Source organism: Rattus rattus, chromosome 10, assembly GCF_011064425.1.
Source record: "Rattus rattus isolate New Zealand chromosome 10, Rrattus_CSIRO_v1, whole genome shotgun sequence".
Taxonomy (NCBI): domain Eukaryota; kingdom Metazoa; phylum Chordata; class Mammalia; order Rodentia; family Muridae; genus Rattus; species Rattus rattus.
The window spans coordinates 31834413-31860105 of NC_046163.1; the positions used below are offsets into that span (position 1 = coordinate 31834413).

Genomic DNA, 25693 nt, shown 5'->3' on the forward strand with positions numbered 1-25693 from the left:
CTGGCTCCGGGCTAATAAAACTGTAAAGATGTCTCAGCCCACGAATAGATTCCACGAACGCCGTAAGTGCTTGTTCATCTGCTGGGATCTTTGAATTCGCAAGTGTCTCTGCGCCCACGTTCTCTACAGCAACCCTATGGTGTGGAGAGAGGTCCAGGCAGGAGAACAAAAGAAATCAGACAGGAGCTCTTGGACCTGGGTGACTTCACTCTGCCCTGAGTCTTCCTAGCAGAGGGCACACCAACCAGGAACTCCAGGGAGAACAGCCAGAGAGAAATCCCACAAAGCCTTCTCTCCTTCCAACTGGAAGGAAGGAAGGAAGGAAGGAAGGACAAATGGATTAGAGCAGCAGCTCGTGTCTTTACTGTAGGTATCTGGACAGTACGGAGCAGCCTCAGCTGAGGCCTGTGTGCTAGGTAGCTAATCCTGGATCTCTGAATAAATCAGGCTTTTGCAAGCAAAAATGAAATGCATACAGATTGGAAAAAAAGTCTCTCCCACTCACCCCTTCCCCAAACAGGCTTTTGCTTTTAAATATAGATTTACATTTTGAGCAAAGCCTGACTCAACTCACATATTTAATGCGGGTAGAGGGTAATTTTAAAGGCTTGTCAGAAAGAGGGGGTGTGGGCACATAAGACTTATTTGTATTTTTATTTATACCACTTCCCACAGACTGAAACAAATTCAAGAACTATCCTCAAGAAAACCACCAGCTAATCGGAGACTGCAGTCTGGAGATGGGCTTAGCCTACAGCACCCTCTGGTGTCCATGTGGACAGTTTAAATTTGCCTCCAGTCAAAAAGTGAGCCATTGTCTAAGACCCAAGTCTACACACAGCACGCTTTGAATAGTTACTGAGTCTGCAAAGTACCAGTTCCTGTGGGAATTGGGACAGAGGTGTGTTTTTAAGACATGGTTTCCTGTTCTGTTCTTAAAAACTCTTGCTCTAATGGGAAAATCTAATGTAAACCCAATTACAAGGTTACTTGATCACACAGGCCACTTCACGTAGTTTTTCACTAAAATGAGGCACTTCCCTTCCCTCCCTTCAGGCTGTTAGGTCACTGTTCGCACAGCAGGTATCTAGCTGGCTCTGGTAGGCCAGCTTTAAGCCACAGAGACCATTCTGAAATCGAATCAAAACCGTACAGTGAAACTGAGTGCCACCCTTAGACTTGAAAGGCCATTTTGGTCTTGTCACCTAGCTCTGACTCAGTGGCCTGACCTTTGTTAAGCTCCATGTTTCTGTCTGAAATGTAGATTGCTCTCTCTAGCACTGCAGTCCAGTGACACAGCAGGAATCAGGGTGAGAATTCCTACCTTAGGATTCATGGATCTGGAACTGCCACACTGGAGTGACAGAAACACTTCTTCAAGCCTTCTGGGGCAGCAAAGGGAATCTGAAGTTGTGAAAGTCTTTCATCAAGATAAAGCAGGTCTCAGGAATGGTCAAGGGAGAGCAGGTCAACTACAGACCACGTTACAGAAGAAGTCACACTCCTTCACACTACCCGGCTTTGTCAGGTTTCTACTTGTTCTTTTTTTCCCCATTCCTGTCACTGCTGCTTCCTAAAGAGCTACGAGCTCTGGGGTAGGTGGGAACCATGGCTTGCTTCTAACTGAGGAGCAAGGCAGACGAGACAGAAGACCCATGACATCACATGAGACACTAAGTCTAGCCGCTCTCGTTAGCCTTGAGAAAGCACCCATGGGGCAAGGCACAAAATGCGGACTCCACTAGAGGCAGAGCCCATCACAAGGCGTAGGAAGCTGAGAGGAAGTGCATCTTGGTGGCACCTCAGCTGTGACCACAGCCCACAAGGCCATGCCTGCATCACTGGCTCATAAAAACGTAAGATCATAAATGTGCTATTATATGCTGCTAGCTTTAGCATGCAATGATGGATGACTACTTCAGATTTCAAGATATTTTTATTTTAAACTGTTTTATTATAAAAGTAATACAAATAACAAATGAAATGTGGAGAAGGAAAGCAGTCCACTTGCTGCCCCGCCATCCTACGGGGACCATCGCTGGTGACCTGATTGTCTACTTTCACAGCCTGGTGTGTCATTCGCATCCATGCCACGTTAGTGCTGTGGTCCTTCTCTTACTGTAGTATTGTCTCCATGCTGCTCACGGATACCTGCCTATCGACTAGAGCTGTGGGACGGCAGAGACACAGCCAGCCTCTGCCACTCTGAACGTCTCCTTGGTGTAAACCCCCATGACTGTACTGTCTCTGACAAGAAAGTTCTAGGCTAACTATATTTGCAAGCAATATAGTGTTTCCATCCGAGGTTTTGTTCTGAAAGAAAGTTTATGGGTTGAGGACTAGCTAAGTCAGCCCTGACTACCTCTGAGATAAAAGACGAAGCACGCTGATGAGCCTTGCATCCAATCTTTCAGGAATGAAATCAGCACCAAGAAGGGCGGCCGTCATCTTCTAAGAGAAATATTCTGCAACACAGAAGGAGGAGGTCAGAGTGCACGCAACAGAGAGCATAGGTAAGAGTACAATCAGAAAGGTATTTAGTGTGACTATGCCACCTAGACGGACATGTGGAGCAAGCAAACGCAGACACGCACTAATGTTCCGGCAGAACGGAACTCCGTGTTTTCTACTACAACCATTACTGGCCTTTGTACTTCACTCCAGTTACTCACTTAGATGCGTGAATGCACAAAATGCTTCGGAAAAATAGGACATTCTCCACAGAACAGGAAAATCAAACTAGTTCTTCAAAAAACAGCTAGGAAAGTGCAGCCTTTTCTTATTCTGAGGAATAAAAACCAAGCCTTTTTTGCCTTGAATTTCTCACATGGCAAAGGAAGTGGAAACTGAGTGGCCTGATCCACACTCGGGGTCAGGCCGAGCCTCTCTCTCCCATTACTGTTTCCGGTCAATCACTTCAAAACTGACCTGAGGGTCTGGCAGCATAAATCCGTCGGTAAGTTTATAATAGACGATTGTGGAATCTGACTCCACTATGGCCAAAGTAAAAGACATCGGCAGCTCCGGATCGCCTTGCAACTTTCTAGACGCCTTCAAGATTTCCCTTATCCTGGAAATGAAGACAAAGGATGCTTGAGAGTCCTGGTTACTTGAGTAACAGTAAGGCCAAACAGTAGGAATTTCTGAGGGGAAGGTAGGGCGTTGCATCCAAACGCTAAGGCTCACTGAACACATCTGCGGCTGTCTTCTCACGCAGACCGCCCTGAGAACCGCCTGCATCCTCACTGCCCTTTCTCTCTCTGGACTGGCTGATTCTGGAACCCACAGAACACAACTACGACCTAAGAGTGCTGTGCATCTAACTGGCTAAGGACCATCCATGTTAATTTTCTGTTTTCCAAGTTGGTAACTTATTGGAACCAAGTGACACTTGAATCTATTACTTTAAAAAAATTGTAGGGCTGTTGTCATGGAAGACGCCTATATCCCAGTCTGGGAGGCAGAGGAAAGCCACAGAAAATCAGAGATAAGACAGGTTTATACAGAGTTCCTGGCCAGCCAGGGCTTACACAGTGAGACCTTGTCTCAAAATATCTGAAAAATAAGAACAGACTGTAATAACCATGACCCCTTGTTTTTCCACAGGGTTTATACTACTACCTTTGCATATGTAACTCCCCATTGGTTACCTACTGACCCAATTATTCTCCTACTGTTGCAAGGTTTGGGGTTTTTGTTTGTTTGTCTTCGTTCTTCTTTTGTTTTTCTCAACCTAATCAGGGGAACTACATTAGTGTCTTTTATTTTAATATTCTCAAGACTTCTGGTATTTCTATATTCACATTATCCTCTGGCATCATTTCCTCGCTCAAAAATTGATTCCATTCTCCCCTTATGCTTTTTGTTTAAATTGTCAAATATTGCTGGTTAAAAATAATTTCTGTATGTGAGTGTTTTTCCTGCACATCATGTGTGTGCAGTGCCCACAGAAGAGGGTGTTGGATCCTCTGGAACTGCAGTTACCAGCCAGCTGCCATATGCGTGCTGGGCACAAAACCAGAGTCGTCTGCAACAGCAACATTGCTCTTAGCCACTCATACTGCTTCTTTCCCAGTATAGGACATTCATAAAGCCTAGTAAATGCTCACAAAACCCCGCAGTGGACACGCTGAAAGTAAATTCCTCTGGTATCCCTAGCTGGCAAACTATGATGAGTACAGGACAGAGACGGAAAGAAAAAGGAAAAGGAAAGGAAGGAAGGAAATAAAAAACTTTGTTAAGACAACTTTATACAATTTCTCTCTTTAAACATGTTATTATTGTTTAAAGGTAGGTGAGTGTGTGTGCACATGCATGCCTGTATGTGTGCATGCACTGTGTGTGTGCCTATGTGTGAACATGCATGCCTCTGTGTGTCTTTGTGTGCGTGCATTTGTACATCTGTGCTTGTGTGCGTGTGCATGCTTCCGTGTGTGTGTGTGTGTCTGTGTGTGTGTGTGTGTGTCTGTGTGTGTGTGTGTGTGTGTCTGTGTGTCTGTGTGTGTGTGTGCACTGTGCATGTCTCCTTCAGTGAGTGGTGAATGGGTGGGCGTGTGTCTCACTACAGTGAGGATGGAAACATCCACTGCACTCACGGCTGTCCCTTCGTTCTCAGGTCATACTTGTTTTTGGGATCTTCAACAGCAAAACATTCTTAGCTTAGAGAATTAACTCAGGAGTTGGAAAGGAGATTTTGTTCTCAGAGCTGAGGGAAATGACTGCCAAATTAAATGGAAGTTCCCATCTCTAAGCTCTTGTTTATCCTGCTTGGTGCTGTGTGGGAAAACTACCAGTGTGTGTCCACGGGACTAGAGGATAGAACGGCACCAGCCACTGCCTGACCACGTGGGCAGTCCTACAAAGTGTCCTGCTCAAAAGCACGTCCAGTCTGCTTTGAACTTGTGTTCAATATGGAGTCATCGCCTTCCTAGTCAAGACTTCATTCTTTGTTCCCTTCACAGTATACTTACTATGTAAGCTCATAGAAATACTTAAGCCAACAGACCACTGCTACCTTAATTATTATAAAATAAGGATAACATCAGAGGCTCAGTTCTACTTTAAAAATAGTACGACTGTTAAGACACACTGAAGGATAACTTATTTAATTTTCAATAAATGTGAAACCTTACTTAGAAACCAGAGAACTCTACATATGAACAAGAATAATTTCTTTTCTACTTAGTGAAATCTCAGGGAGAAAATCTCAACTAAAGAAAAGAGTATGTTGACAGTAATGATAGCTGCTGATTATCGTAGCAAAACTCGATGCTCACGGCAGACTTCCCTTCTGATAATTCTTCACAGGTGACTCTGTATGCTGAAAAAAGGGGGTTGATTTTTAATAACCTAATAAAACCAAAGACAAACTCAACACCATTTGGCTCATGTCCCAAAGCCAAATTATTTAAGCCTTTTCCATAAATCTTAAATGTGATTTTTCTCTAAAGATCCTAAAACAGAGATTATGGAATCTTTAGAGATTTGCAGTAAGGACAAGGAACTGAAGAAAATATTACCCTTAACTAAAAATGTTGAAATAAAATGCACCATGAAATAAAATCCTATTAATTCTGATTTACAGATCCTTCTGTTCTCCTCAATAGCCAAGTAGGGATATACTGTGGTTCTATCTATAAAAGAAAGACACAATTCCTTCATCAGCCTTGGCGTGCTACAAAGGAAGGGCATCGCTGACAAAACCCCTGTCTTTAAGTTCTTCAACAGCGAAAAATTCACTGTGTTCTTCCACAGGCTCGGGCGGGCCTCAAGAAAAGTTCCAGGGAGAACAGGCCACCTCTGGGGAGTCAGGCCAAAACTTCCCAGTTTAAAAAAAAAACCCCAAACCAAGGCAGCAGAACTCTCGGTGGGGATCTACTGAAGAATCAACTGCCTGTGTGGCTGGTCACCTCACGGGGAAGTCATTTGACTGGGGAAAAAAGTGACTTACTTTTTTTTTTCTTTAGGGTTAAGAAAAAAAGTGTCAATTGAAAGACGTGGCCCAATTGGGGTTTCCTCAGCAGGCAGCAGACCCCAGCAGAGGCTGCATGAGGACATGTGTCCTGATTATGAAGGAGGCCAAACAGTACAAGCCATTTTATCAGTTGCCTACCAGACGTCAGGCCTCAAATAAGTGGCCACTGAATAAACTTATAATAAAAGCCATGCTTTCAGGAAAGAGTATTTTAAAAGTACAAAGTCATAATTCAAGGAAAAAAAGGTAGCATTTATGTACTAAATCTCAGCCGGATGTGGGAGCACATGTCTATAACTCCAGCAGCACTCAGGAGAATAAAGGAGGAGGATCATCGACCCGCCAGCCTGGGCTACAAAATGAATGCCAAGGTAGCCTGGGCTATAGAACAAGACCCAGACTTGAGGAAAAACAATTAAATCAAAATACTAATAATGTTTAGAAATGACATAAAGAAACTTGGTTCTTCTAACCTTTTATTTTGTGACACAGCACATGGGGACAGAGGGTGAAAGGGCGGGATGCGTATGGGTGAGAAAGAATACCATGGAAGCAGACGCCAGAAGGCACTGCAGACTGCCTCGTCAGACTGTTGACGAAGGTCAGATGAGCAGTTACAGCAGAAAGGGGAGAACGATGAGATTCTACAAGGGATTGGCAGTGTCTGACATATGCCCCTCCACCTCTCTCTCTGTACAGCCTCGAAAGGACATACGGTTAACATACATCCTTACATTCTGTACTGTACCAAGTCTCTGCCTCAGAAGCTTAGCCACTCCACACACACTAAGTCTGTGTACCATGCAGCAAGCTAGGCACGAGGGTAAGGCAGTGAACCAAGGGAAGTTCCGCTTCTGCAGAACTAATACCAAACACATAACATGCTGCCTATCAATCAATGTGCCAAGACAGTAACATACACCTCAGTGAGTCCAGAAGGGAGACGGGAGCTCGAGCCACGGTGAGGAAGCTGTGGCAGAGATGGGAGACACTGAGATTCTGGGTGTAGAGTAGGTGAGCCTCTCCCTTCCTCCCCCTCTTCCCTCCCTCCCTCCTCCCCCAGTGTGCGTGCGTGTAGCGCATGCCTGCTTCAGAATGAACCAAGTTGCCATTTCCTAACCTGGAGAAATCACAGGAGGAACAGAGGTAGAACAAATCAGCTCTTTCTGACCTGCTCATAGGTCACCTTTTATTTATGTCACAGTAGACACATCAAGTAAAGAGTTACATATATGAGGTTGAAGTTCACGGTGCCAGCAGAAGTGGAAATATGGAGATATAAACTGTGCAGCCATCAGTGTACTGACGACGTTTAACCATGGACAGAGGAGGCTGCTAGGGAGAGGGTCTGAAGACAAAGACTGAAGGCATGGCAACGCCTGGAGGCCAGAAACTTGAAAAGGTTCAGCAGAGGTAAAGAAGAGGAAGTGAAGGAGTGACCGCACAACCTCAAGTTCCAAGGACACCCATGCATTTGCTGCCTCTTCCAGCCTCACAGGCTTGTCCACTCCAACTGGGATCCCTTATGGAAAACAAGTGAGCACCACCATAGCTGGCTCACCTCCTGTCTCAGGACCCACTGCTATTTCCTAAGGACCTCATGGAGACAAAACTGCTCCAGCCTTCTCAGATTCCGCTCTGCCCCATCCTTACCAGGCTGCTTCTCCTGCAGTGCTGCTGCCCAGGAGGGCCACTTTTTAAACAGTCTTTCCTTTCTCCTCTCCTCTCCGCCCTGCTCCTCCACTCACTCTCATCCCCCCAGCACGGCTCTCCTTGCCCCACCCGCATACACATGAACCTGAACACAAAAGAGCGAGCTTTCTCACCAGGTAGGGAGCTGCTGCCTCTGCCTTTACTGCATACCCATTCACACCAACCAGTCACAGACGTCAGGCTTGCTCAGGCTCAACAATTTGTTTCCACCATGACTGATGCTGGAAGCTTCCTTGTCCAGCTCCATGTTGATGTCAGCATTTCTTTCAAATGGCTTGTCTTCCAGGGAACGCTCCCAGACTCCCCATTCCCTCCTATACCATTACAGATTTCTGTCTCCTCCCACTGCAGTCTTCTGAAGCACCACAGACACGCCCCTCCGTACATTAAATCACACTGAATCTAGTCTGTCCCTCTCAACCCTGGACTCTGAGCATCTGGAAAGGTCTGTGACACTTTGTACCCTTGACCCCAGGCCTCCAATATAAAGGAGAAAAATCATGAGCAATCTGAAATTTACCTTCTTACCCTCTCTCCTAAGTAGAACAGCCTCTTCTTTTGCCTTTCAATAGTCTGTAATTACATTCATATTCATTTATATTCTGTATTTAATGGTTAAAAAGTATAATTATTTACATCTAACACTGTTATCATTTTAATGTAAGAACAGTAAATACAATTTTCATTTCCTCTATACTGCTCGGTGTTTTAAAATATCAGCTTCTCTCTGCAAATCTATTAATTCAACTGGCATACAAATAAATAATTTGCCCATTTATATTGTGTGGGGAAACTGCTGTGATATCTTGCTGGGACAACAGTAATAGCTGATAAAGTACTTGTGTAAGAAATCATGTCTCTTAAAGAAAAATTACTATTGATGATCTCCAAAGGCTATGTAGAAAAAAATAACCAAGAAAAAAAAGAACTACATTTTACTTAGTTCAATGTAGGAAGAAGGAAGTCCATTCTTCTGAGAGGGCTGTGGTGAACAGGACATGAAAAACCAAGAATCCTAACTGGCTCCAATATTCTTTCACTGTACAGGAATCTGGTCAATGGCCTACGGTCAGGTCGCAGGCTTCCCGCTTTCCACTTTCTAGAGGTAAACGGGAAGACAGATGGGAGTGCTGAAGCTGCTTCCTGACCTGCAGTGACCCCTGCACTGGAAGTCATGCCAAGAAAGGCATCTGAGTGACTTTCCCTCACCCAGAGAATGCTCTAATGTGTAGCTGGAGGCTTTGCTCTACTTGCACTGCCCTCTAACACTGAGAAAGCCTTATAGCTTAGCCAGGTGTGACAGAGCAGCAATGCACACCTATTATTAGGGACAAATAACTGCCACAACAAAGGAGATTTAACATGATGTGAAAACAGCACTCTATGGTTCTAGTTTTAGTCCCGCTAGTGTCTTACTGAAGGCACTAAATCAGTGGTCCTCAACCTTCCTAACGCTGTGGCCCTTTAATACAGTGCCTCACGTTATGGTGACCCCCAGCCAGGAAATTAGTTTCATTGATACTTTATAACTGTAATTTTGCTACTGTTATGAATTGTAATTATCTGATAAGTAGGATATCTGATGGGTGACTGCTGTGAAAGGGCCATTTGACCTTCAAGGAGTCAAGGCCCACAGGCTGAAAGGTCTCTCAGGAAGAAACAAAACACTGGAAGTCAGGAAACAGAAAACCCCCTTTCCTGCTTCTTTCATTCTGAGCCTTGCTGTAAAGTATTTAAAATATTTCCCCTTTACAACTACCTGTACCCTATTCCAAATGCCTCAAACACTGCAATCTTGACTCAGGTGTGATTCTTAATGGCAGAGTAGCTTTTCTTTGAAGGAATGTGTATTCTAACAGCTGTCAGTATACGTGAACATGGTAAAACAGTTTTAATTTTCATCCAAAGAGAAGCTACCTAAACATAAACTTTACTTCATTTTCAAAATCCACATTGATAAAGATAGGTCACACCTCAAACTGATGCAGGCTTTCTTGTCTCACCTTTGCTCTAAATGTGCGTTTGTGTGTGTGTGTATATGTGCATATGTATGTGCAAGTGCCTGCCTGCCCTGCCTGACTGCCTGTGTATTATCTGCCTGTATATCTGTCAGTGTGCATGCTTCCATGCATGGTACCTGTGTGGGTGTGGGTGTGTGCACAGGCATATATGTGAGTGTTTGTTTGTGTGTGTGCACGCGCACGGGCGTGCCTGTCTACCTGCCTGTGTATCTGTCAGTATGCATGCATGCGTGTGTGCGTGTGATATAGGTGCACACATGAAGAGGTGATGAATGTCTTCTCAGTTGTTCTCTCTGCCTTATTCCTTTAAAACAGACTCCCTCACAGAACCTCATTGTTTGCTAAGCTGGCTGGCCAGCAATCTCTCAAGATCTGCCTACCCCTGCCCCCAACATTGGGGTTACAGGCACACAGCTGGCTTTTGATACAGGTGCTATGGATTTGAACTTGGGTCCTCAGGCTTGCACAGCAAGCATTGAGCTATGTTCCCAGTCCTCATCTATGACCTCTGTGGAAATCTCTGACTATGACTTCATATACCCCTTTGTCTGAGGAAAAGCACTCACGACCACAGGCATTCACTGAAGTCTTCTGCAGACTCCTTAGATCCCTGAGATTCATTTAGCAGAACACAAGCTGAGGACACACCATGCTAATTTATTATCTCATAATGCAGACTAAAAATTATCTAGGAAATATCGTTAAGTGAAGAGAAACAAGAGCAAATAGAGAACTCATATTCATCAGCACAATAGCCCCTCTATAGAAACAGACATTTTGCCAATTTTATTCTACCAGAGGAGAAGAGTAATTAAAGTTAAACTAGTATTTTCAGAAGGACGGACACACACACACACACACACACACACACACACACACAACCTTCTGAGACTGAAAACTGTGACACACTGAATTAAGTATACTTACACAGACCCACAGCCACTCGAGCACTCAGACTTGAATGGCTGTGGGTCTATATTAGTAATGAATTAGTAATGAATCTGCCTGTGTAGGGCCAGAAACTATGAAAACAAAGCCACCAGGACCAAAGCCTGGGAAAACAAGTAGGAGATAGACGCAAGAAAGTCCAGAAACTCTGAAAAATGTACACAGATATATAGTGACATTAAGAGCTGATATTAAGAGCTTCCCAGAACTATCACCTTTTAAGGAATCAACAAATACAGTCTATAACAGCACAAAGAATGAGGTGTGTCAATACACCTGCCAGCTTGCCACTCAACACTCAAACATCAAGACAGCAAATGGTTTGAGCTGACTGACACAGCAGCGTCTTGTGCCTGTACTAAAGACACTGCTGTAACCGCTGCAGTGAGCACAGGCTACAGGGACAAGTGCCAGCTGCCCAGCTTTACAGACTCCGGAACTCTGACTACCCGCAAGGAGTCACTACTGTAAATGCTACGAAACTGCACTCCGGCAGCCGGCGTATGCCTTGGGCTCTCCGGTTTAGTGTGCTTCCCATTTCCCTATTAACATAAAGATTTACGGTGTTGTCAGAAACACAGAGCATTGAGAACGAGAGTCGTAAGAAGCTGGCCTGTGCGGCTTCAGATGGTACCATGAAACAGTGCGCTCTGTGATGTGTGGCGTGTCGTTTGTTTCTAACAATACAGGCCAGGCAGGCTAGTCTTAACACGAAATCACATGTTCTTGTTAGTGCACAATCTCATCCACTCACATCCCAACACGGGCTCTGGGCTGCGTGGATAAGTCGATGTTAGAAGGTAAGAACAGTGGTCACTGGTGAGAGAAGGAACGAGCCGTTCCACACACCGAGCAGGGCTCTGAGCAGCCCTGAGAAGGTCTCAGTCATGGAGTGGGAATGGTATTTCCTGATAACTCACATTTGGAACTATAGCCTGTGTGGATTTTACTTTATAATAGAAGATCTTTTAAAGTTCAACAGAGCAAGAACAAGGGCTGGAGAAACCGTGCTTGCTGCACAGCATGAGAGCCTGAGTCTCATCCTCAAAGTCCCCACCAAAACAGCCACGGGAGCAAGCATGAGGGCCGGTGCCCACATCCCAGCACTGGGAAGGCAGACAGGAGGTCTGCTTCTCCTCTACTGCCAGTCACAGTGTAAACTGACAGCAACTCTCCTCCAAGGACACCTTGCAGTAACAGGCAGAGGCAGCTATCAGCGCCATAGTCAATAGACTCCAATCACTCCACCTCTAGGCTCTGCCTCAGGAGAACTCTCACACCTGAGCACAAGAGCTGCCCATGCTTCTCATTAGTGAGACATCTGCAACTGCAGGCAAGTGCAGGTCGGAAAGCCTTCCTGACCTAGAAGACCCTCACCCTCTCGCCTCACCCTCTCTCTCCTCACCCTCTCTCCTCACCCTCTCTCCTCACCCTCTCTCTCCTCACCCTCTCTCTCCTCTCTCTCCTCACCCTCTCTCTCCTCACCCTCTCTCTCCTCACCCTCTCTCTCCTCACCCTCTCTCCTCAGTCCTCGTCACTCTCCTGGCTCTTTTCCTCTTAAGCAATCGTACCAAGCACCAACTCTCACTGGATACATTAGGCAGACAGTGCTAACACTGCTCAGTCACTTGCAGTTCTCAACTTTCCTACCGCTGCGACCCTTAAGTATAGCTCCTCATGTTGTGGTGACCCCAACCATAAAATTACTTCATTGCTACTTCATAAGTGTAACCGTGCTACTGTTGAGTCTTAATGTAAAGATCCAATGAGCAGGGTATCTGATATGCAACCCCTCTGGGGGACACGACAGAGGTTGAAAACCACTGCCCTACCAGAACATGGTGTCAATAAGCATTTCTTGTTCTAAGATTCAATCCTTATCTGTACTCCATTAGCATTATTATTAAAATATCTAGTAATTAGGGATACGGATACACTCGTCAAAATGCATTCAATAAAATATTTGAACAGAGAACAATTTTCTTCTTATACCACTCCCCCCAATAATAACCAAACCAGGAAAAAAATTGTTTTCCAAATCAACATTTGGCACTAGAATAAATACCTCTTTCATGAAGATATCTTGATTATTGTGGCATCTCCAACACTTAAAAGTTGCTCAATAAATACATAGTGAATGACAATTTTACTATTCTAAGCAATATTATGTGACAAATGGTATTCATATTATCATGAAACAAAATAAAAGTCAATAGCAAGAAATACACAAACTCACTGAGATTTACTGTGTTCCTCAATGATCAGAGGGCTATTGACAAAGTCAGGGAGGAAATTTAAAAATTTCTAGAATCAAATGAAGACACAACTTAAAAGAACTTAGGGACATAGCAATTAGTAAGAAGAAAGCTCAAAGCCTAAGTGCTTCAGTTAAAAAGTGAGGTCTCAAATAAATAACTTAATGATGTACCTTAGGTTTCAGAAAAGCTAAACTCAAAATGAGTAGATGGAAAATTAATACTGATGGAGCAGAAATCAATGAAATGGAAATAAAACATAAAACAGACGAAGAGCCAATGACACTAAGAACTCATCAGATTAGCCAAAGATGGGGAACGCCTGAGCTAGTAAATCTGGAGATGAGAAGATGATATTATGACAGATACTAATAAGATTGAGAGGCTCATTAAGGAACTGTTTAAAAACCTAAATTCCAAAAGATTGGAAAATTTAGAGAAAACTGATAGAAACTGTCTCCCAAACTTAACGAACCTAGTAGATAGAAACGGCATAATAGATCCACAGAGAGCCGTGAGAATGACACAGTGACCCACAACCACCACCACACCATGGCCTCACTGCACGTGTGGCGTCTGGGAACTCCACAGGGTGGTGAGTGAGTGAAGGCAGGACTGTTGTAAATGAGGGTGACAGGAGAACGGAAGCCCTTTTCTTCTTCTGTCATTTATTCAAACACAGAACCTCTTGCTAACATTTTAGAAATTAAAAACAGACCTTTACTTAGAATGCCAGGCAGCAAATAAACCATAAGCCAGACACAAAGATGATGACCATAAAGAAAGGATGGGTGCACACGACTATACTCAAGTCAAGGTGTTACTCATTAACACATACCTTAAAAATGGCCAGGGTGGGTTTAAAAACTGGAACACACAACCAATGAAAGATTATTGACAGAAACATAAAATGGACTTACAAAAGTAAAGAAAAAAAACAAGAAAAAAAGAAAATCCACAAAGAGTCTAACAGGCAAGGGTCTGTTAAACTAAGGCAAAAGTCCTTGCTCACCTGTTATGGCTGAGGGAAGCAGAAATGGGCGTAGGCACCACCGTCTGCAGCCCTTCCCCTTCGATCTCGGTGCCCAGGAGGCAGATGAGCTGTAGTTCTGGTATTCCTACACAGTTTACTTCATGCCAACTTTTACCTGAAAGAGCATCAAGAAGGGACAAATGCACTCACTCAAAACCAAAGGTAAGCATTCTAAACTTTTAATATTCAGTAGAGCACACTGCCTCTGTTTATCTAATCTTTTTCATGACCTAGTAATTGTAAAGGAATAAAGACATGTAAAAATTAACTGGCAAAATTAATAGTAAATGAAAAAATGTTTGCTTATTATATACCCTACATGGCAACCCAATCCCCCAACCTCCCCACTCCCCAAGGGCAAACCAATATAAACAAGCAACTTACTCTCCATGAGATCCAGGTAAACCAAGAATGCTATATAAACTTGGGTGGCGTCTCCTATATCTAATTCCATCATCTCTAAGTACTGAAAATCAAAATGTAATTGTTAAATAGAGAAGCAAATAGTAGCTCAATATTTTCTTTCATTTAACAAATGTTCACTAAATATATGCATATAATATACATATATGGATATAAACTATCTTCCAGATTTAATGGAAGTTAGAAGAATGTAAGGTCTTATCTCTGCCTCTAAAAAAAAAAAAAAGAAAAATCTATGATTGTCAAAGACATCCATGCAGCCTCCCTTCCTGCATCAAAGACATTTCCTTAATGATCACAAAAATCTAAGAATGTTCAAGTCCCTTATATAAAATGCAAGAATATTTACATATAATCTGTACAATCTTTCCATACACTTTAAACCATCTATAGGTTACTTTAAGTGCCACATAATGTTTAGAAATAATGAAAATAAAAGTCTGCACATGTGCAATGTAGAGGAAATTTTTTCGAATGTTTTCAATTAAAAATTAATTAGCAAACCCTCCATTATGGAAGACTAGCTATACTTAAAACTGGTAGGAAATAACAAAAGTATGTGAGTTATAAAACGGTAACAGAATAGGTCACAGGAAGTGTTCTCAGGGGATGGATTGGTGAATGTTTCATGACAGACTGGATGTAAAGTAAGCCTTCTAGGACTTGAGTGTATGGAGAGGAGGAATGTTCCAGTATAATTACGGAAAGCAAGAATAAGCTACAGATATTCAAGTCTATAAAGAATCCACCAGGAGCAAAGAAAATTTAGATTTTCATTGAGCTATGTCATGGAATGCCTCAATTTCTCTGGTATCTACTTGCATAGAGAAAAAAAAAATCTGGTCTTAACAGCTCCTACTCTTGAGTGGGAGTTCTTTGAGTTTTCAAAGGCAAATTACTTCTTTCCGACTTGCCGATGCAGGGAAGGCCCTGGGCATCCAAACACAGAGGGACAGGTATATATACTGAGTACATATCCTGAGTTGATGCACAGAACAGATATCTGCAGAACAACCTTGAAGGGCAGACCTAAAGTCACTGTCTCCACTGGCTGTACGGCAAATGTATAAATCTTTAAAGAAGGGCTCTGTGTGTCCCAAATCTCAAAAGGTGCTTGACAATGGTATTGAGACATAACTTTGTGTTAGGCTACAAGGTCTAATATGTTGATCCTAGAAGAAAAAAAAAATCAACAGGAAGATTTGGTGGTTTATACAGCCATTAAGTTCAATAGCAAACGAATTTGCAAGTAAGAAAACTGTCTAAAGGCAGCACCACACCTAGATAAGGCAGCGTCACACCTAGATGGAGCTTCAAAGACTTACTAATAAATACCTATATAGTACTTTTTGTATGTCAGATACCTTATAAAAAATTCCCTGTAAGGTTAAGAACTACTATTTATCCCCTATTTTTAAAAGAGACTGTGATATACTGAGACCCATCCAAAAAAAAAAAAAAAAAAAAAACAGAAGCACAAGTACAGTGAGGTCAAACAAGGTAAAGCAGGTCAAAGTTTACCAACTTTGTAACAGAAACAAGATTCAAACTTGGGAAGTCTGCATAGGGGTCCATTCCCAGTCACTGTGGATGTCTTCTCTGTCTCTGTCTCTCTGTCTCTCTGTCTCCCCACCCCCCACTCCTCTCCTGTATTATAGAAACTAGTAATCATGCTATTGTTTATGGAGATGATGGGAAATCCTAAGAAAACACCAAGCTTCAAGAAGTAGGGAAAGGTTCCTTTTTTAAAAGATTTGTAGTTACAAATATTGGTTTTCTTGATTGTTCTGAGGCCCTTATCCAACTTAGTAACTCTCAAGGGGAAAGTTGCCATTTTATTAATGTACCAGTCCTCAAGGTCTCTCTTTTACAGCCTTCATTCATCATCGGCTTGTGGCCTTACAGATACAGAGCATCAATTTCCCAAGCAGAAGCAAGCAAAACGTTATCCTTATTTTCCTTGTGGCCGAAAATACAGTATCAATAGTTCTCTGCCCTGAGCAAGAACTTACTCAAACTTTCTAAGAAATCTGAAAAATTAGGACTCTGCTCCCATACAGAATTAAGATGTACACACTTTGGGGCAAAGGCCAAGTGTAATGTGACTGTGCCTAAACACATTATTTGCGAACTCCTTGAACTCAGCCATAGCCAACAGATGTGTCTGATAGGTTAACTATGGACTGAGTCCATCTCAGAAAGGACTATCTCTAAGGAAAACAGGTATTAAGGAGGAGTGCTCATCAGCGGCCTCTGGATTAAGAGTGGCCTTGGCAGAATGATAGGAATGGTGTTAGTCTGTATTAGTCATATAAACAAACAAAAATGACATTGCGGGCGACCAGTGCCTTGCACTCGCCCCCCCTCCGGTCCCCTCCCCCAGGCGCGAGGCTGGCGTGAGTCCTCCGCTGAGACGCGGGCCAGGGGGAGCGCGGTGCGGAGGGCCAGGTCGGCGCCCCGGCTGGCCTCGCACCTCCTGACCTTAGGGTGTGTGCCCATCCAGGCGTCCTCCGGAGCCCACTTGTGGGCGGCGCCGCCATCGCGAACGGGACCCGGGCCAGGCCCGCTACAGCCCGGGGTAGGCTCGGAATCGCTGCGCTCCTCCATGCCGCCCGCGCAGAAAGCCGTGGTGCACCGCGAACCCCGCCCGGCCAGAAGCCGAGTCCAGCGCGCGGGAGTTCCGCTTCCCGCCGCGCACACTGGGCGGAGAGTTGGCAGGGCCACGCCCTCTGACCAGGGGATCTGCATGGGATCTTCCTCCTTCCCTTCCCACCGCCCTCAGTCTGGGCAGGCTGTAAGGATAGAGAAAGAGAATAACCTGAATTCAGAATGCTTCAATCAGCCCTTCCTAACCCGTGTTCTCTCTTGAGAAATGAAGGATTCTTAACTCGTCCTTACCTTCGGATCCTGATCTTCAATTCCTAGGAGCAGGAAAAGGCCCCATTCAATGCCCTACCGTCAAAGTTTAAAATAAAAACATAGTTATAGAGCAAGCCCACCTTTCAAGATAAAAAAAAAAAAAAAAGAGGCGTTGAACAGGTATTGAGAACTAACGTAAACATATGGCTTAAAAGTCAAAGATGAGAACCTACAGACTGATGGGTAGGGTATGGCAACGGGTTTGGATTTACCCTGAGTGAAAAAGTACCCAGTGGAAATTCCTGGCATATAGTAAGAGGAGTGGTTACAAAGCCACTATATTAACCAAGACCAAACGGGCTTCCAAAATTAAAAGTACCAGGCAAAAGAAAACTTGTGATTCAAAACACAATCGATTAAGAATCTTGCGTTGAAACAAACAGGACTTTGATGTGACTGTTACAACCATCAGCAATGAAGTACAACAAAACATAATTTTAATGGATGGAAATCTCAAGAGTCAAATCTCAAAAATGATTTTTTTTTTAAATTCAAGACTACAATTTCAGAAATAAAGATTTTCAGTGGGTGTTATTCGACAGCCAAAATGGAATCGGTGGGGGGAAAGATCAGGAGAGGTTGCAGGTAGATCAAGAGAAATCACTTAGAGTTGAGCAACCTTATTTTCATGAGGTATGAGGGTGGGAGGGCAACAAAGTGCCAGGCTTGGTGGTGAATGTTTATAATCAGTATTCTGGAGGCTGAAACAGGATTGTGATGTTGAGGCCAGCTGAGTCTACAGAGTGAGTTCTAGTTCAACCTGGGCTATATATCAAAACCTGTCACACGAAACAAACACGCAGAGAATGAACAAAGCCACGTGTTAGTAGACCTTAGTGGACTAACGAAGAGAATGGGGTAGAAAACGCTAAAGAAATGATGGCCAACTTTTTCACAATTTTAATGAAATAAACTTGCCAATACAAAATGATAAATATCAATTAAATGAGACATGAGTTTGCATTGTTGAATAAAAGAAAAAGAGGAAGCCTTAAATGTGTCAGAAAACTAAATACAAGGAAAGTCCACCTGCAAATATTCATATGAAATCATTATGTTTGCCTCCACAAAACAACCCCACCCCGGCCCCAAAAGCAAATAGTACTAAAATTAGGAGGCTCCTGGAACCAGCAAACACTAACTAATTCAAGAGATTAGAAATGAATAAACTGCTCTTGTTCTCTCTTCTCTCTTGCTCTCGCCTTCCTGCCCTCACTCTCTCCCCATTTCCTCACACCCCCCTCCATGGGCTCATGACCAGCCTCTCTCTCTCTCTCTCTCTCTCTCTCTCTCTCTCTCTCTCTCTCTGCTCTTTCTCTGTCTCTATCTCTCTCTTACCCTCTCAACTCCCCTCTTCATGCCCTGAAGCTATAAAAAAGCTATATAAGCTATAAAAAATAAAATAAAATAAAATAAACTCTCCTCTCTGGCTCCTGAAGACTTAAATTGGCCAAAGAGTTAATAGCATTTAGTTGCTAATATGAGAGTAGAGATCCTGTAATTCAGGAAGGAGATCTAAGGGGATTAGAGTCTATGTGAAGAAGACTCCACCATCTACAAGGGAAGATTTTCTACATTAACAAAATAGAAAGAGGGCTGGAGAGGTGGTTCAGGGCTTTTCTTCCAGAGGTCCTGAGTCCAGACCCTAGCAACCACATGGAGACTCACGACTATCTATATGGGATCTGATGCCCTCTTCTGGTATGTCTGAAGACAGCTACAGTGTACTCACACACATAAAATAAATAAGTAAATCTTTTTAAACGGGGGAGATAAAGAATAAGCAGTGGAGGAGAGAGAATCCTGAAAGGATAAGGAAAGCACTAGAGACCTTATAGGTAGATTAAAGTCTGCTGTGTAGATGAATAATGGTATGCACACACTTTATATAAAGTGCGTCTGACTTTTAATTCCACTGTCTACTTAAGAGTTGAATAAAAATGGAAATTTTTTCCTGCCAGATTAGTGAGTGAAGGCTTTAAAGTGGGTCTTACTGGTTAAGGATGGCTAAGAATAAACACAAAGGATTCAGGACTCTCAAAGAACCTTGCCTTTAAAGCACAGAATCAGAAGCACTCTTGTGGCAAGATTAGAGTGAAATCTACCAGACAGCAGGGTAGAGTTTCAGCTCTGATAGGCTGCAGGAATTTTCCATTTGTAAATGCTTCAATAATTCATTAGGTTAGAGTACTGGAGGGCTTAGAAGGAAAAAAGCTAGGTAAGCAAGAAGCAGAGAATACAGTTCCCTCCTGAATATGATGTGTAGGCACATTCTGTGTAACCTGGCACTTGCAGTGAAGATTTCCCAGGTTGATAGTTTACCCAGACCATTTTATTCCTACAAAAAATAGGTAATATCTATGCAGAGATATGTTAATTCAGCTAGTCTCAAGAGAAAAAGCCCACACTAAATTGTGATTCAAAGTGTGTTGAAGAAAAAGAAGGGCTTTCACATAGCATTGCATAAGACACTAACTCCAAGTCTTAAAATATGTAGCATTTTAGATCTACATATTTTATGTAGTTTTTTATTCATTAGCTCTTTGATTATATCCATATATGTGTATTGTAAATTATGTTTTGCACACAAACCATACGTACGATTCTCTTCCGCATTCTCTTGTTTCAAGAGTAGGTGAGATATTAATTCTTCCAGTAAAATATTTGGAATATGTGATGGTTTGTATGTGCTTGGCCTAGGGAGTGGCACTACTAAAATGTGTGGCCTTGTTGGAGTAGGGATGTCACTATGGATGTGGGCTTAAGACCCTCACCCTAGCTGCCTGGAAGTCAGTGTTCTCCTAGCAGCCTTCAGATGAAGACGTTGAACTCTCAGCTCCTCCTGCACCATGCCTACCTGGATGCTGCCATGCTCCCGCCTTGACGATACTGAACTGAATCTCTGAACCTGTAACCCAGCCCCAATTAAATGTTGTCCTTTATAAGAGTTGCCTTGGTCATGGTGTCTGTTCACAGCAATAAAACCCTAACTAAGATAGAAGTTGGTACCAGGAACTAAGGAACTGTGATAGGCCTAACCACGATTTTGTTTGGAGGAATGTGGATTTGGGGACTTTGGGAAGCAGTGGAATTCTTTAAATGGGGCTTAATGGCCTGTCCAAGTAGGAATATGGAAGACTTTGTTACTGAGAGTGATTTGAATTGTGTAGACCTGGCCCAAGAGGTTTCAATTGAGAATTTCAATATGTAGCCTAGGGACAGTTTGTGTGGTATATTGGTTAAGAATGTGGCTACTTTTTGCTCTTGTCTGAAGAATCTGCCTGAGGCTAGGGTGAAGAGAATCAGATTAATTGCATTGACAAAGGAAGCCTCAGAAATGCCCAACATAGACTTTGTTCTCTGATTAAGTCTCATGAAGAGCATTTTAAACAACTCTAGCAAGCTGATAAAGGAAAAATATACAATATATGATTTGAATATTAAAGGGGCACCAGGAAGTGAAATGGAGCTGAATCCTATGTTCAAGGAGATAAAAAATTAAGGGAGTTGGACTTTGGGGTAGGATTCCACCCAGCTAAATGTAGATCCAGGCATGGTGGTACACACCTTTAATCTAGGAGACAGGCACACAGATCTCTGAGTTCAAGGTCAATCTACAGAGCAAGATCCAGGACAGCCAAGCTTAGACAGTGAAGGAGTTGGGAAAGAGGAAGCTAGTGATAATGTAATAGAACAAGGGGCCATGTTCCAGCTCCTGCAAGCAGCAGAACTCAGCAGCTTCAGCTGTGTGTCTTTGGCTTTATAGTCAAGAGGAGAAGGAGACAATTGATGCTGGTCAGCTGGAGCTAAGAAATTAGCAGTGATTAAAAAGAGACCAGCATCCGTGAGGTAAAATCCTCTGGTAAGTGTCTTCTGAGAGCACACAGAAGCTGTGTTTCAGAGATAGCCAAGGTTGTACATCCTGCTGTGGCTGGATTTGGTAATGTATAGGAGTTGCCCAGGTGGAACTGGTTTTGAAGGCAGGAAGGGGTCATGGAGAGCAGCTGAGGCTGGGCACTGTGAGAGGCCAGGGAAGGCCATTGGTGAAAGTGCAGCCTCAGTTGCAGTTGATGGCCTGGGACTGAAGGGGTCATGCAAAAGATCTGAGGCTTGGCACCATGAAGAGAGCCTAGGAGAGGCTATTGGTGAAGCCTAGTTGCAGCGGAAGACCCCAGCGTATTGGAGATGCCAGTGCCATGGGATGATCACCAAGAACAGCAGCGGCAGTGGAGGGGACCCACGTGAGCCTCGAGTGCTACAGAGCAACTATTTCCAATAGTTGATAAGCTGGTTCTGAAATGTTACATGACATAAATGCTATAAATGACATAAAGGTTACAACATTTCTAAGATTTGTTTTATGATTAAGAAATGGAGGGGGCTGGAGGGATGGCTCAGCGGTTAAGAGCACTGACTGTTCTTCCTGAGTTCAATTCTCAGCAGCCACATGGTGGCTCACAACCATCTGTAATGGAATCTGATGCCCTCTTCTGGTGTGTCTGAAGACAGCTACAGTGTACTCATTAAAATAAATATATCTCTTTAAAAAAAAAAAAAAACGGAGTAACCTGCTTATGAAATTCCGCAGTGAACAGAGTATGGTGAACCGGCAGACCATGTGCATGTACTACCAGCACTGGAGAAACTGAAGCAGGAACGATCTGAGGTTATAGCCAGATGGAGAAACAGCTCGAAGGGACAATAAATTGACAAATAACGATAATAATGATCATAGATAAAGAGAAGTATATGTGCTTAAGTTGCAACCGGCTTGGTAAGTATGAGAAGTTATCAAAATCATTACACTCCTCCCAACATCCCATCTCTGCTCTTGCTTACCAAAGTGGAGAGGAGGGGGAATGGTAGTCATGTGATCAGAGGAACTAGAAAGTTGCCAATCTGCAGGGCAGGCTTGCCTACTGGCAGGCTGGGAGCAAACCCAGGAAAGAGTTGATATTGCAGCCTTGAATCCAAAGGCAGCCTGGGAGTGCAACTTCTTCCTCGTTCTGGAATCCCATCCTCTCCCCTTGAGGCCTTGAGTAGATTGGATGAGGCTCATGTCAGCCATGTAACAAAGAGAAATGGGTTTAGCTTAAAGCTTACTGAACTGAATGTTAATTATATCTAAAAGAAAAAAAAACAGCTCACCCCCCGCCTAGCTTTGCTGACACCTAAAATTAATCATGGGAGAAGGAGTTCCAAGTAAAATAGAAGCACCGAGTAGCCTAAAGCTCAGGCTGCTGCTCCCTGGGGAGAAGAGGGAAGCATGTGACAAGAAGGAACACAAGTGGGTTTCATGTTGGTGGCCATTGTCTGTTTCTCCAGACAGGTGCTCAGCACAGATTTAATTAGTAGTGTTGACATTAATGTGGGATTTTTGGATTATATTAGTTTATAATATAGTTTGTGTTTATAAATCCTTTAGGAACACAAAAGGATAACTTTATATATATATATGTATATATATATATATTTAAATAATTGTTGTCTATGAAAAAGATCAAAACTAATTCATAGTCCTTCAAATGTCTCATCTCTACAGTCAATGTCAGTGTCTTAGAGTTCCATTGCTTGTGAAGAGACACTATGACCACGGCAACTCTTATTTTTTTTTTCTTTTTTCCATCTTTATTAACTTGGGTATTTCTTATTTACATTTTGATTGTTATTCCCTTTCCCAGTTTCCAGGCCAACATCCCCCAAACCCCTGCCTCTCCCCTTCTATATGGGTGTTCCCCTCCCCATCCTCCCCCCATTACTGCCCTCCCCCCAACAATCACATTCACTGGGGGTTAAGTCTTGGCAGGACCAAGGGCTTCCCCTTCCACTGGTATCCTTACTAGGATATTCATTGCTACCTGTGAGGTTGGAGCCCAGGGTCAGTTCATGTACAGTCTTTGGGTAGTGGCTTAGTCCCTGGAAGCTGTGGTTGGTTGGCATTGTTGTTCATATGGGGTCTCCAGCCCTTTCAAACTCTTTCAGTCCTTTCTCTGATTCCTTCAATGGGGGTCCCGTTCTCAGTTCAGTGGTTTAATGATGGCATTCACCTATGTATTTGCTGTATTCTGGCTGTGTCTCTCAGGAGAGATCTACATCCGGTTCCTATTGCTTCATCCATCTTATCTAGTTTGGTGGCTGTATATGTATGGGCCACATGTGGGGCAGGCTCTGAATAGGTGTTCCTTCTGCCTCTGTTCTAAACTTTGCCTCCCTATTCCCTGCCAAGGGTATTTTTGTTCCCCTTTTAAAGAAGGAGTGAAGCATTCACATTTTGGTCATCCTTCTTGAGTTTCATTTGTTCTAGGCATCTAGGGTAATTCAAGCATTTGGGCTAATATCCATTTATCAATGAATGCATACCATGTGTGTTTTTCTGTGATTGGGTTACCTCACTCTGGATGATATTTTCCAGTTCCATCCATTTGCATGGCAACTCTTATAAAGGACAACATTAAACAGGACTTATAGATTCAGAGGTTGAGTCCATTATCATCTGAAGTAAAAACCTAGGGGTCCTTTGGAAAATCAGTTGTGTTGGATGGTGTTTTGCTGGGGCAATCATGTGAAGGAGTGTTTTTCTGAACCGGACACAGGAGAAGAAACATTCCTCTGAAGCAGACACAAGTGGAAGGATGCTCTGCATGAAGAACATGTGATAAAAGGACTCTTCACCAAGGACACACATGTTCTAGTCTGCCTTACATCGCATAGTTGAACTACACTTGTCCAGATTCCAGAGAGAAATACACCAAAAAACGTTCTGGTGCTGTGCCGAGGCCTCTTGCTGCTTCCTCAGACTCAGGCTAATCTGCAGAGTGATGTCAGCTGACACAGACACGGGTGCTGAGGCCAGACCAGTGGGGGACATGTGATGTTTGGAGGGTATTAATAGGACTTGACGGATAGTGCAAGAGGCCACGCTTCGCTTGCTTCTGGAGCGAGCTGTGCAACCCTTGTGGGTCTTCACTGATCTTCGCTTCACTGAGAGAGGCACAGCCAGAACTTCTCCTGGTGTTTCTGGTGGTCCCTCCTGCTGACTTGTGCTGAGGCTGAGGCCTGGCTGTTCCTACTAGGTTGTGACACCATTACTGACTTCCATCACTGATTTGGGTCTGCTATTATGACACTACTGAACTAGACTGCCGGTGTGTCCATGAAGTCTTCGAGAGTGGATCAACTGCCACTGATGACCTGAACTGCCAATTTCCTGACAAGCCAGATGGGAGTTGCTCTGAAGATCCTTTTCTAAAAAGGTCCACTTCCTCTGCATCCTTTCTTCCCCACTACCTTTGGTGTGTGGTGGGCTAGAAGGGAGGTTAACGTGTTTAAGAACCATCATTAAAACTAGGCGTTGAGAAAGACGAAAGTTGCAAATATCATGATGAGAAGCATGATACTATGCAGCCAGGCATGTTGTTGAAAGAGCCAAGAGTTTCAGATCATTTTGACCAGAAAACAACAGAAGGAGATTATGTATCACACTGGGTGTAGCTTGAGCATATGTGACTCAAAGGCCACCTCCACAGTGACACACTTCCCTCAGCAAAGCCATGCCTCCTAATAGTGCTACTCCCTACGGTTAACCATTCAAACACATGAATACGTGGGGGTCATATCTATTCAAACCACCACAATCTACTTCCAGTGTGAGTGTTCAGTCACTCTAAAGAAAGCTAACTATAAACACACATTAAATACATGAAAATTGAAAATATGACATAAAAATTTTTCCAGGGACTACAGAGATGGCTTTATAAGTAAAATGCTTGCTGTCCAAGCATGATGACCTGAGTCTGGGTCCATGTGAAAGCTGGCAGGGTATGACATATCTGTAATCCCAGTGACGGGGAACTGAAAGTCTTGCTGGAAAGCCACTAGAAGGAGTGAACTGTAAAGATACCTATAGTAAAGCCTTTATGTCTGGCTTTAAATGGAATGTATATAAAGTCTTTGTGTCTGGCGTTAAGTGAAATGTTGCAGTAAAGACTTTGCCATATTTGGGTCTATTAGTAGAGGTTGAGAACTGTTTTGAGACTGTTTGAACCTTGAAGAAAATTTGTCTCTCTAGAGAATCTGCACTTGGTGCTACATGAGAATTTGCAGCTGCACCAACCTTGGTCCTAAGACACTCCTGGCCAACCTGGAGTTCTTACTTTTAATTATGGCTGGCCATAGTCAAAAGGGATTGAGATTTATATGGGTTGTCTGCTCTCAGGGACAGCAAGAGCAAGATAACTTTGGTAGCTGGAAACTTTTCCAGCCCCAATTAACCTTGTACAATGTTTGAATAAAGTAATGGGAGTGAGCTCGCTGGGCGTCAGTCTTTTCTAAGATGGCTGAACCCCTCTGCTCCTTCAGAAAATGAAGGCTTAGCATCTTGATGAGCTTCTCTCTCTACTGCAGCATC

The 25693-nt window shown here is 43.3% G+C and overlaps 1 protein-coding gene across 1 annotated transcript; it reads right to left on the bottom strand.

Moving 5' to 3' along the window:
• Positions 1–1917: 1917 nt before the first annotated feature.
• On the bottom strand, positions 1918–17067 carry Tsen15 (tRNA splicing endonuclease subunit 15). The gene is made up of 5 exons (XM_032915424.1): positions 16849–17067; positions 14329–14410; positions 13924–14059; positions 2929–3070; positions 1918–2465 (listed from the first exon to the last, which is right to left on the bottom strand). The coding sequence occupies exons 1-5, from the start codon at positions 16972–16974 to the stop codon at positions 2445–2447; spliced, it is 507 nt and encodes a 168-aa protein (XP_032771315.1). The 5' UTR covers positions 16975–17067; the 3' UTR covers positions 1918–2444.
• Between the last annotated feature and the right edge of the window lie 8626 nt (positions 17068–25693).

Coding starts and splice junctions, on each gene's coding strand:
- Tsen15 (XM_032915424.1), bottom strand. CDS start 16,974: ATGGAGGAGCGCAGCGATTCCGAGCCTACCCCGGGCTGTAGCGGGCCT. Junction 14,411..16,848: donor GGATGGGCACACACCCTAAG/GTCAGGAGGTGC, acceptor TTTGATTTTCAG/TACTTAGAGATGATGGAATT. Junction 14,060..14,328: donor TTACCTGGATCTCATGGAGA/GTAAGTTGCTTG, acceptor ATGCTCTTTCAG/GTAAAAGTTGGCATGAAGTA.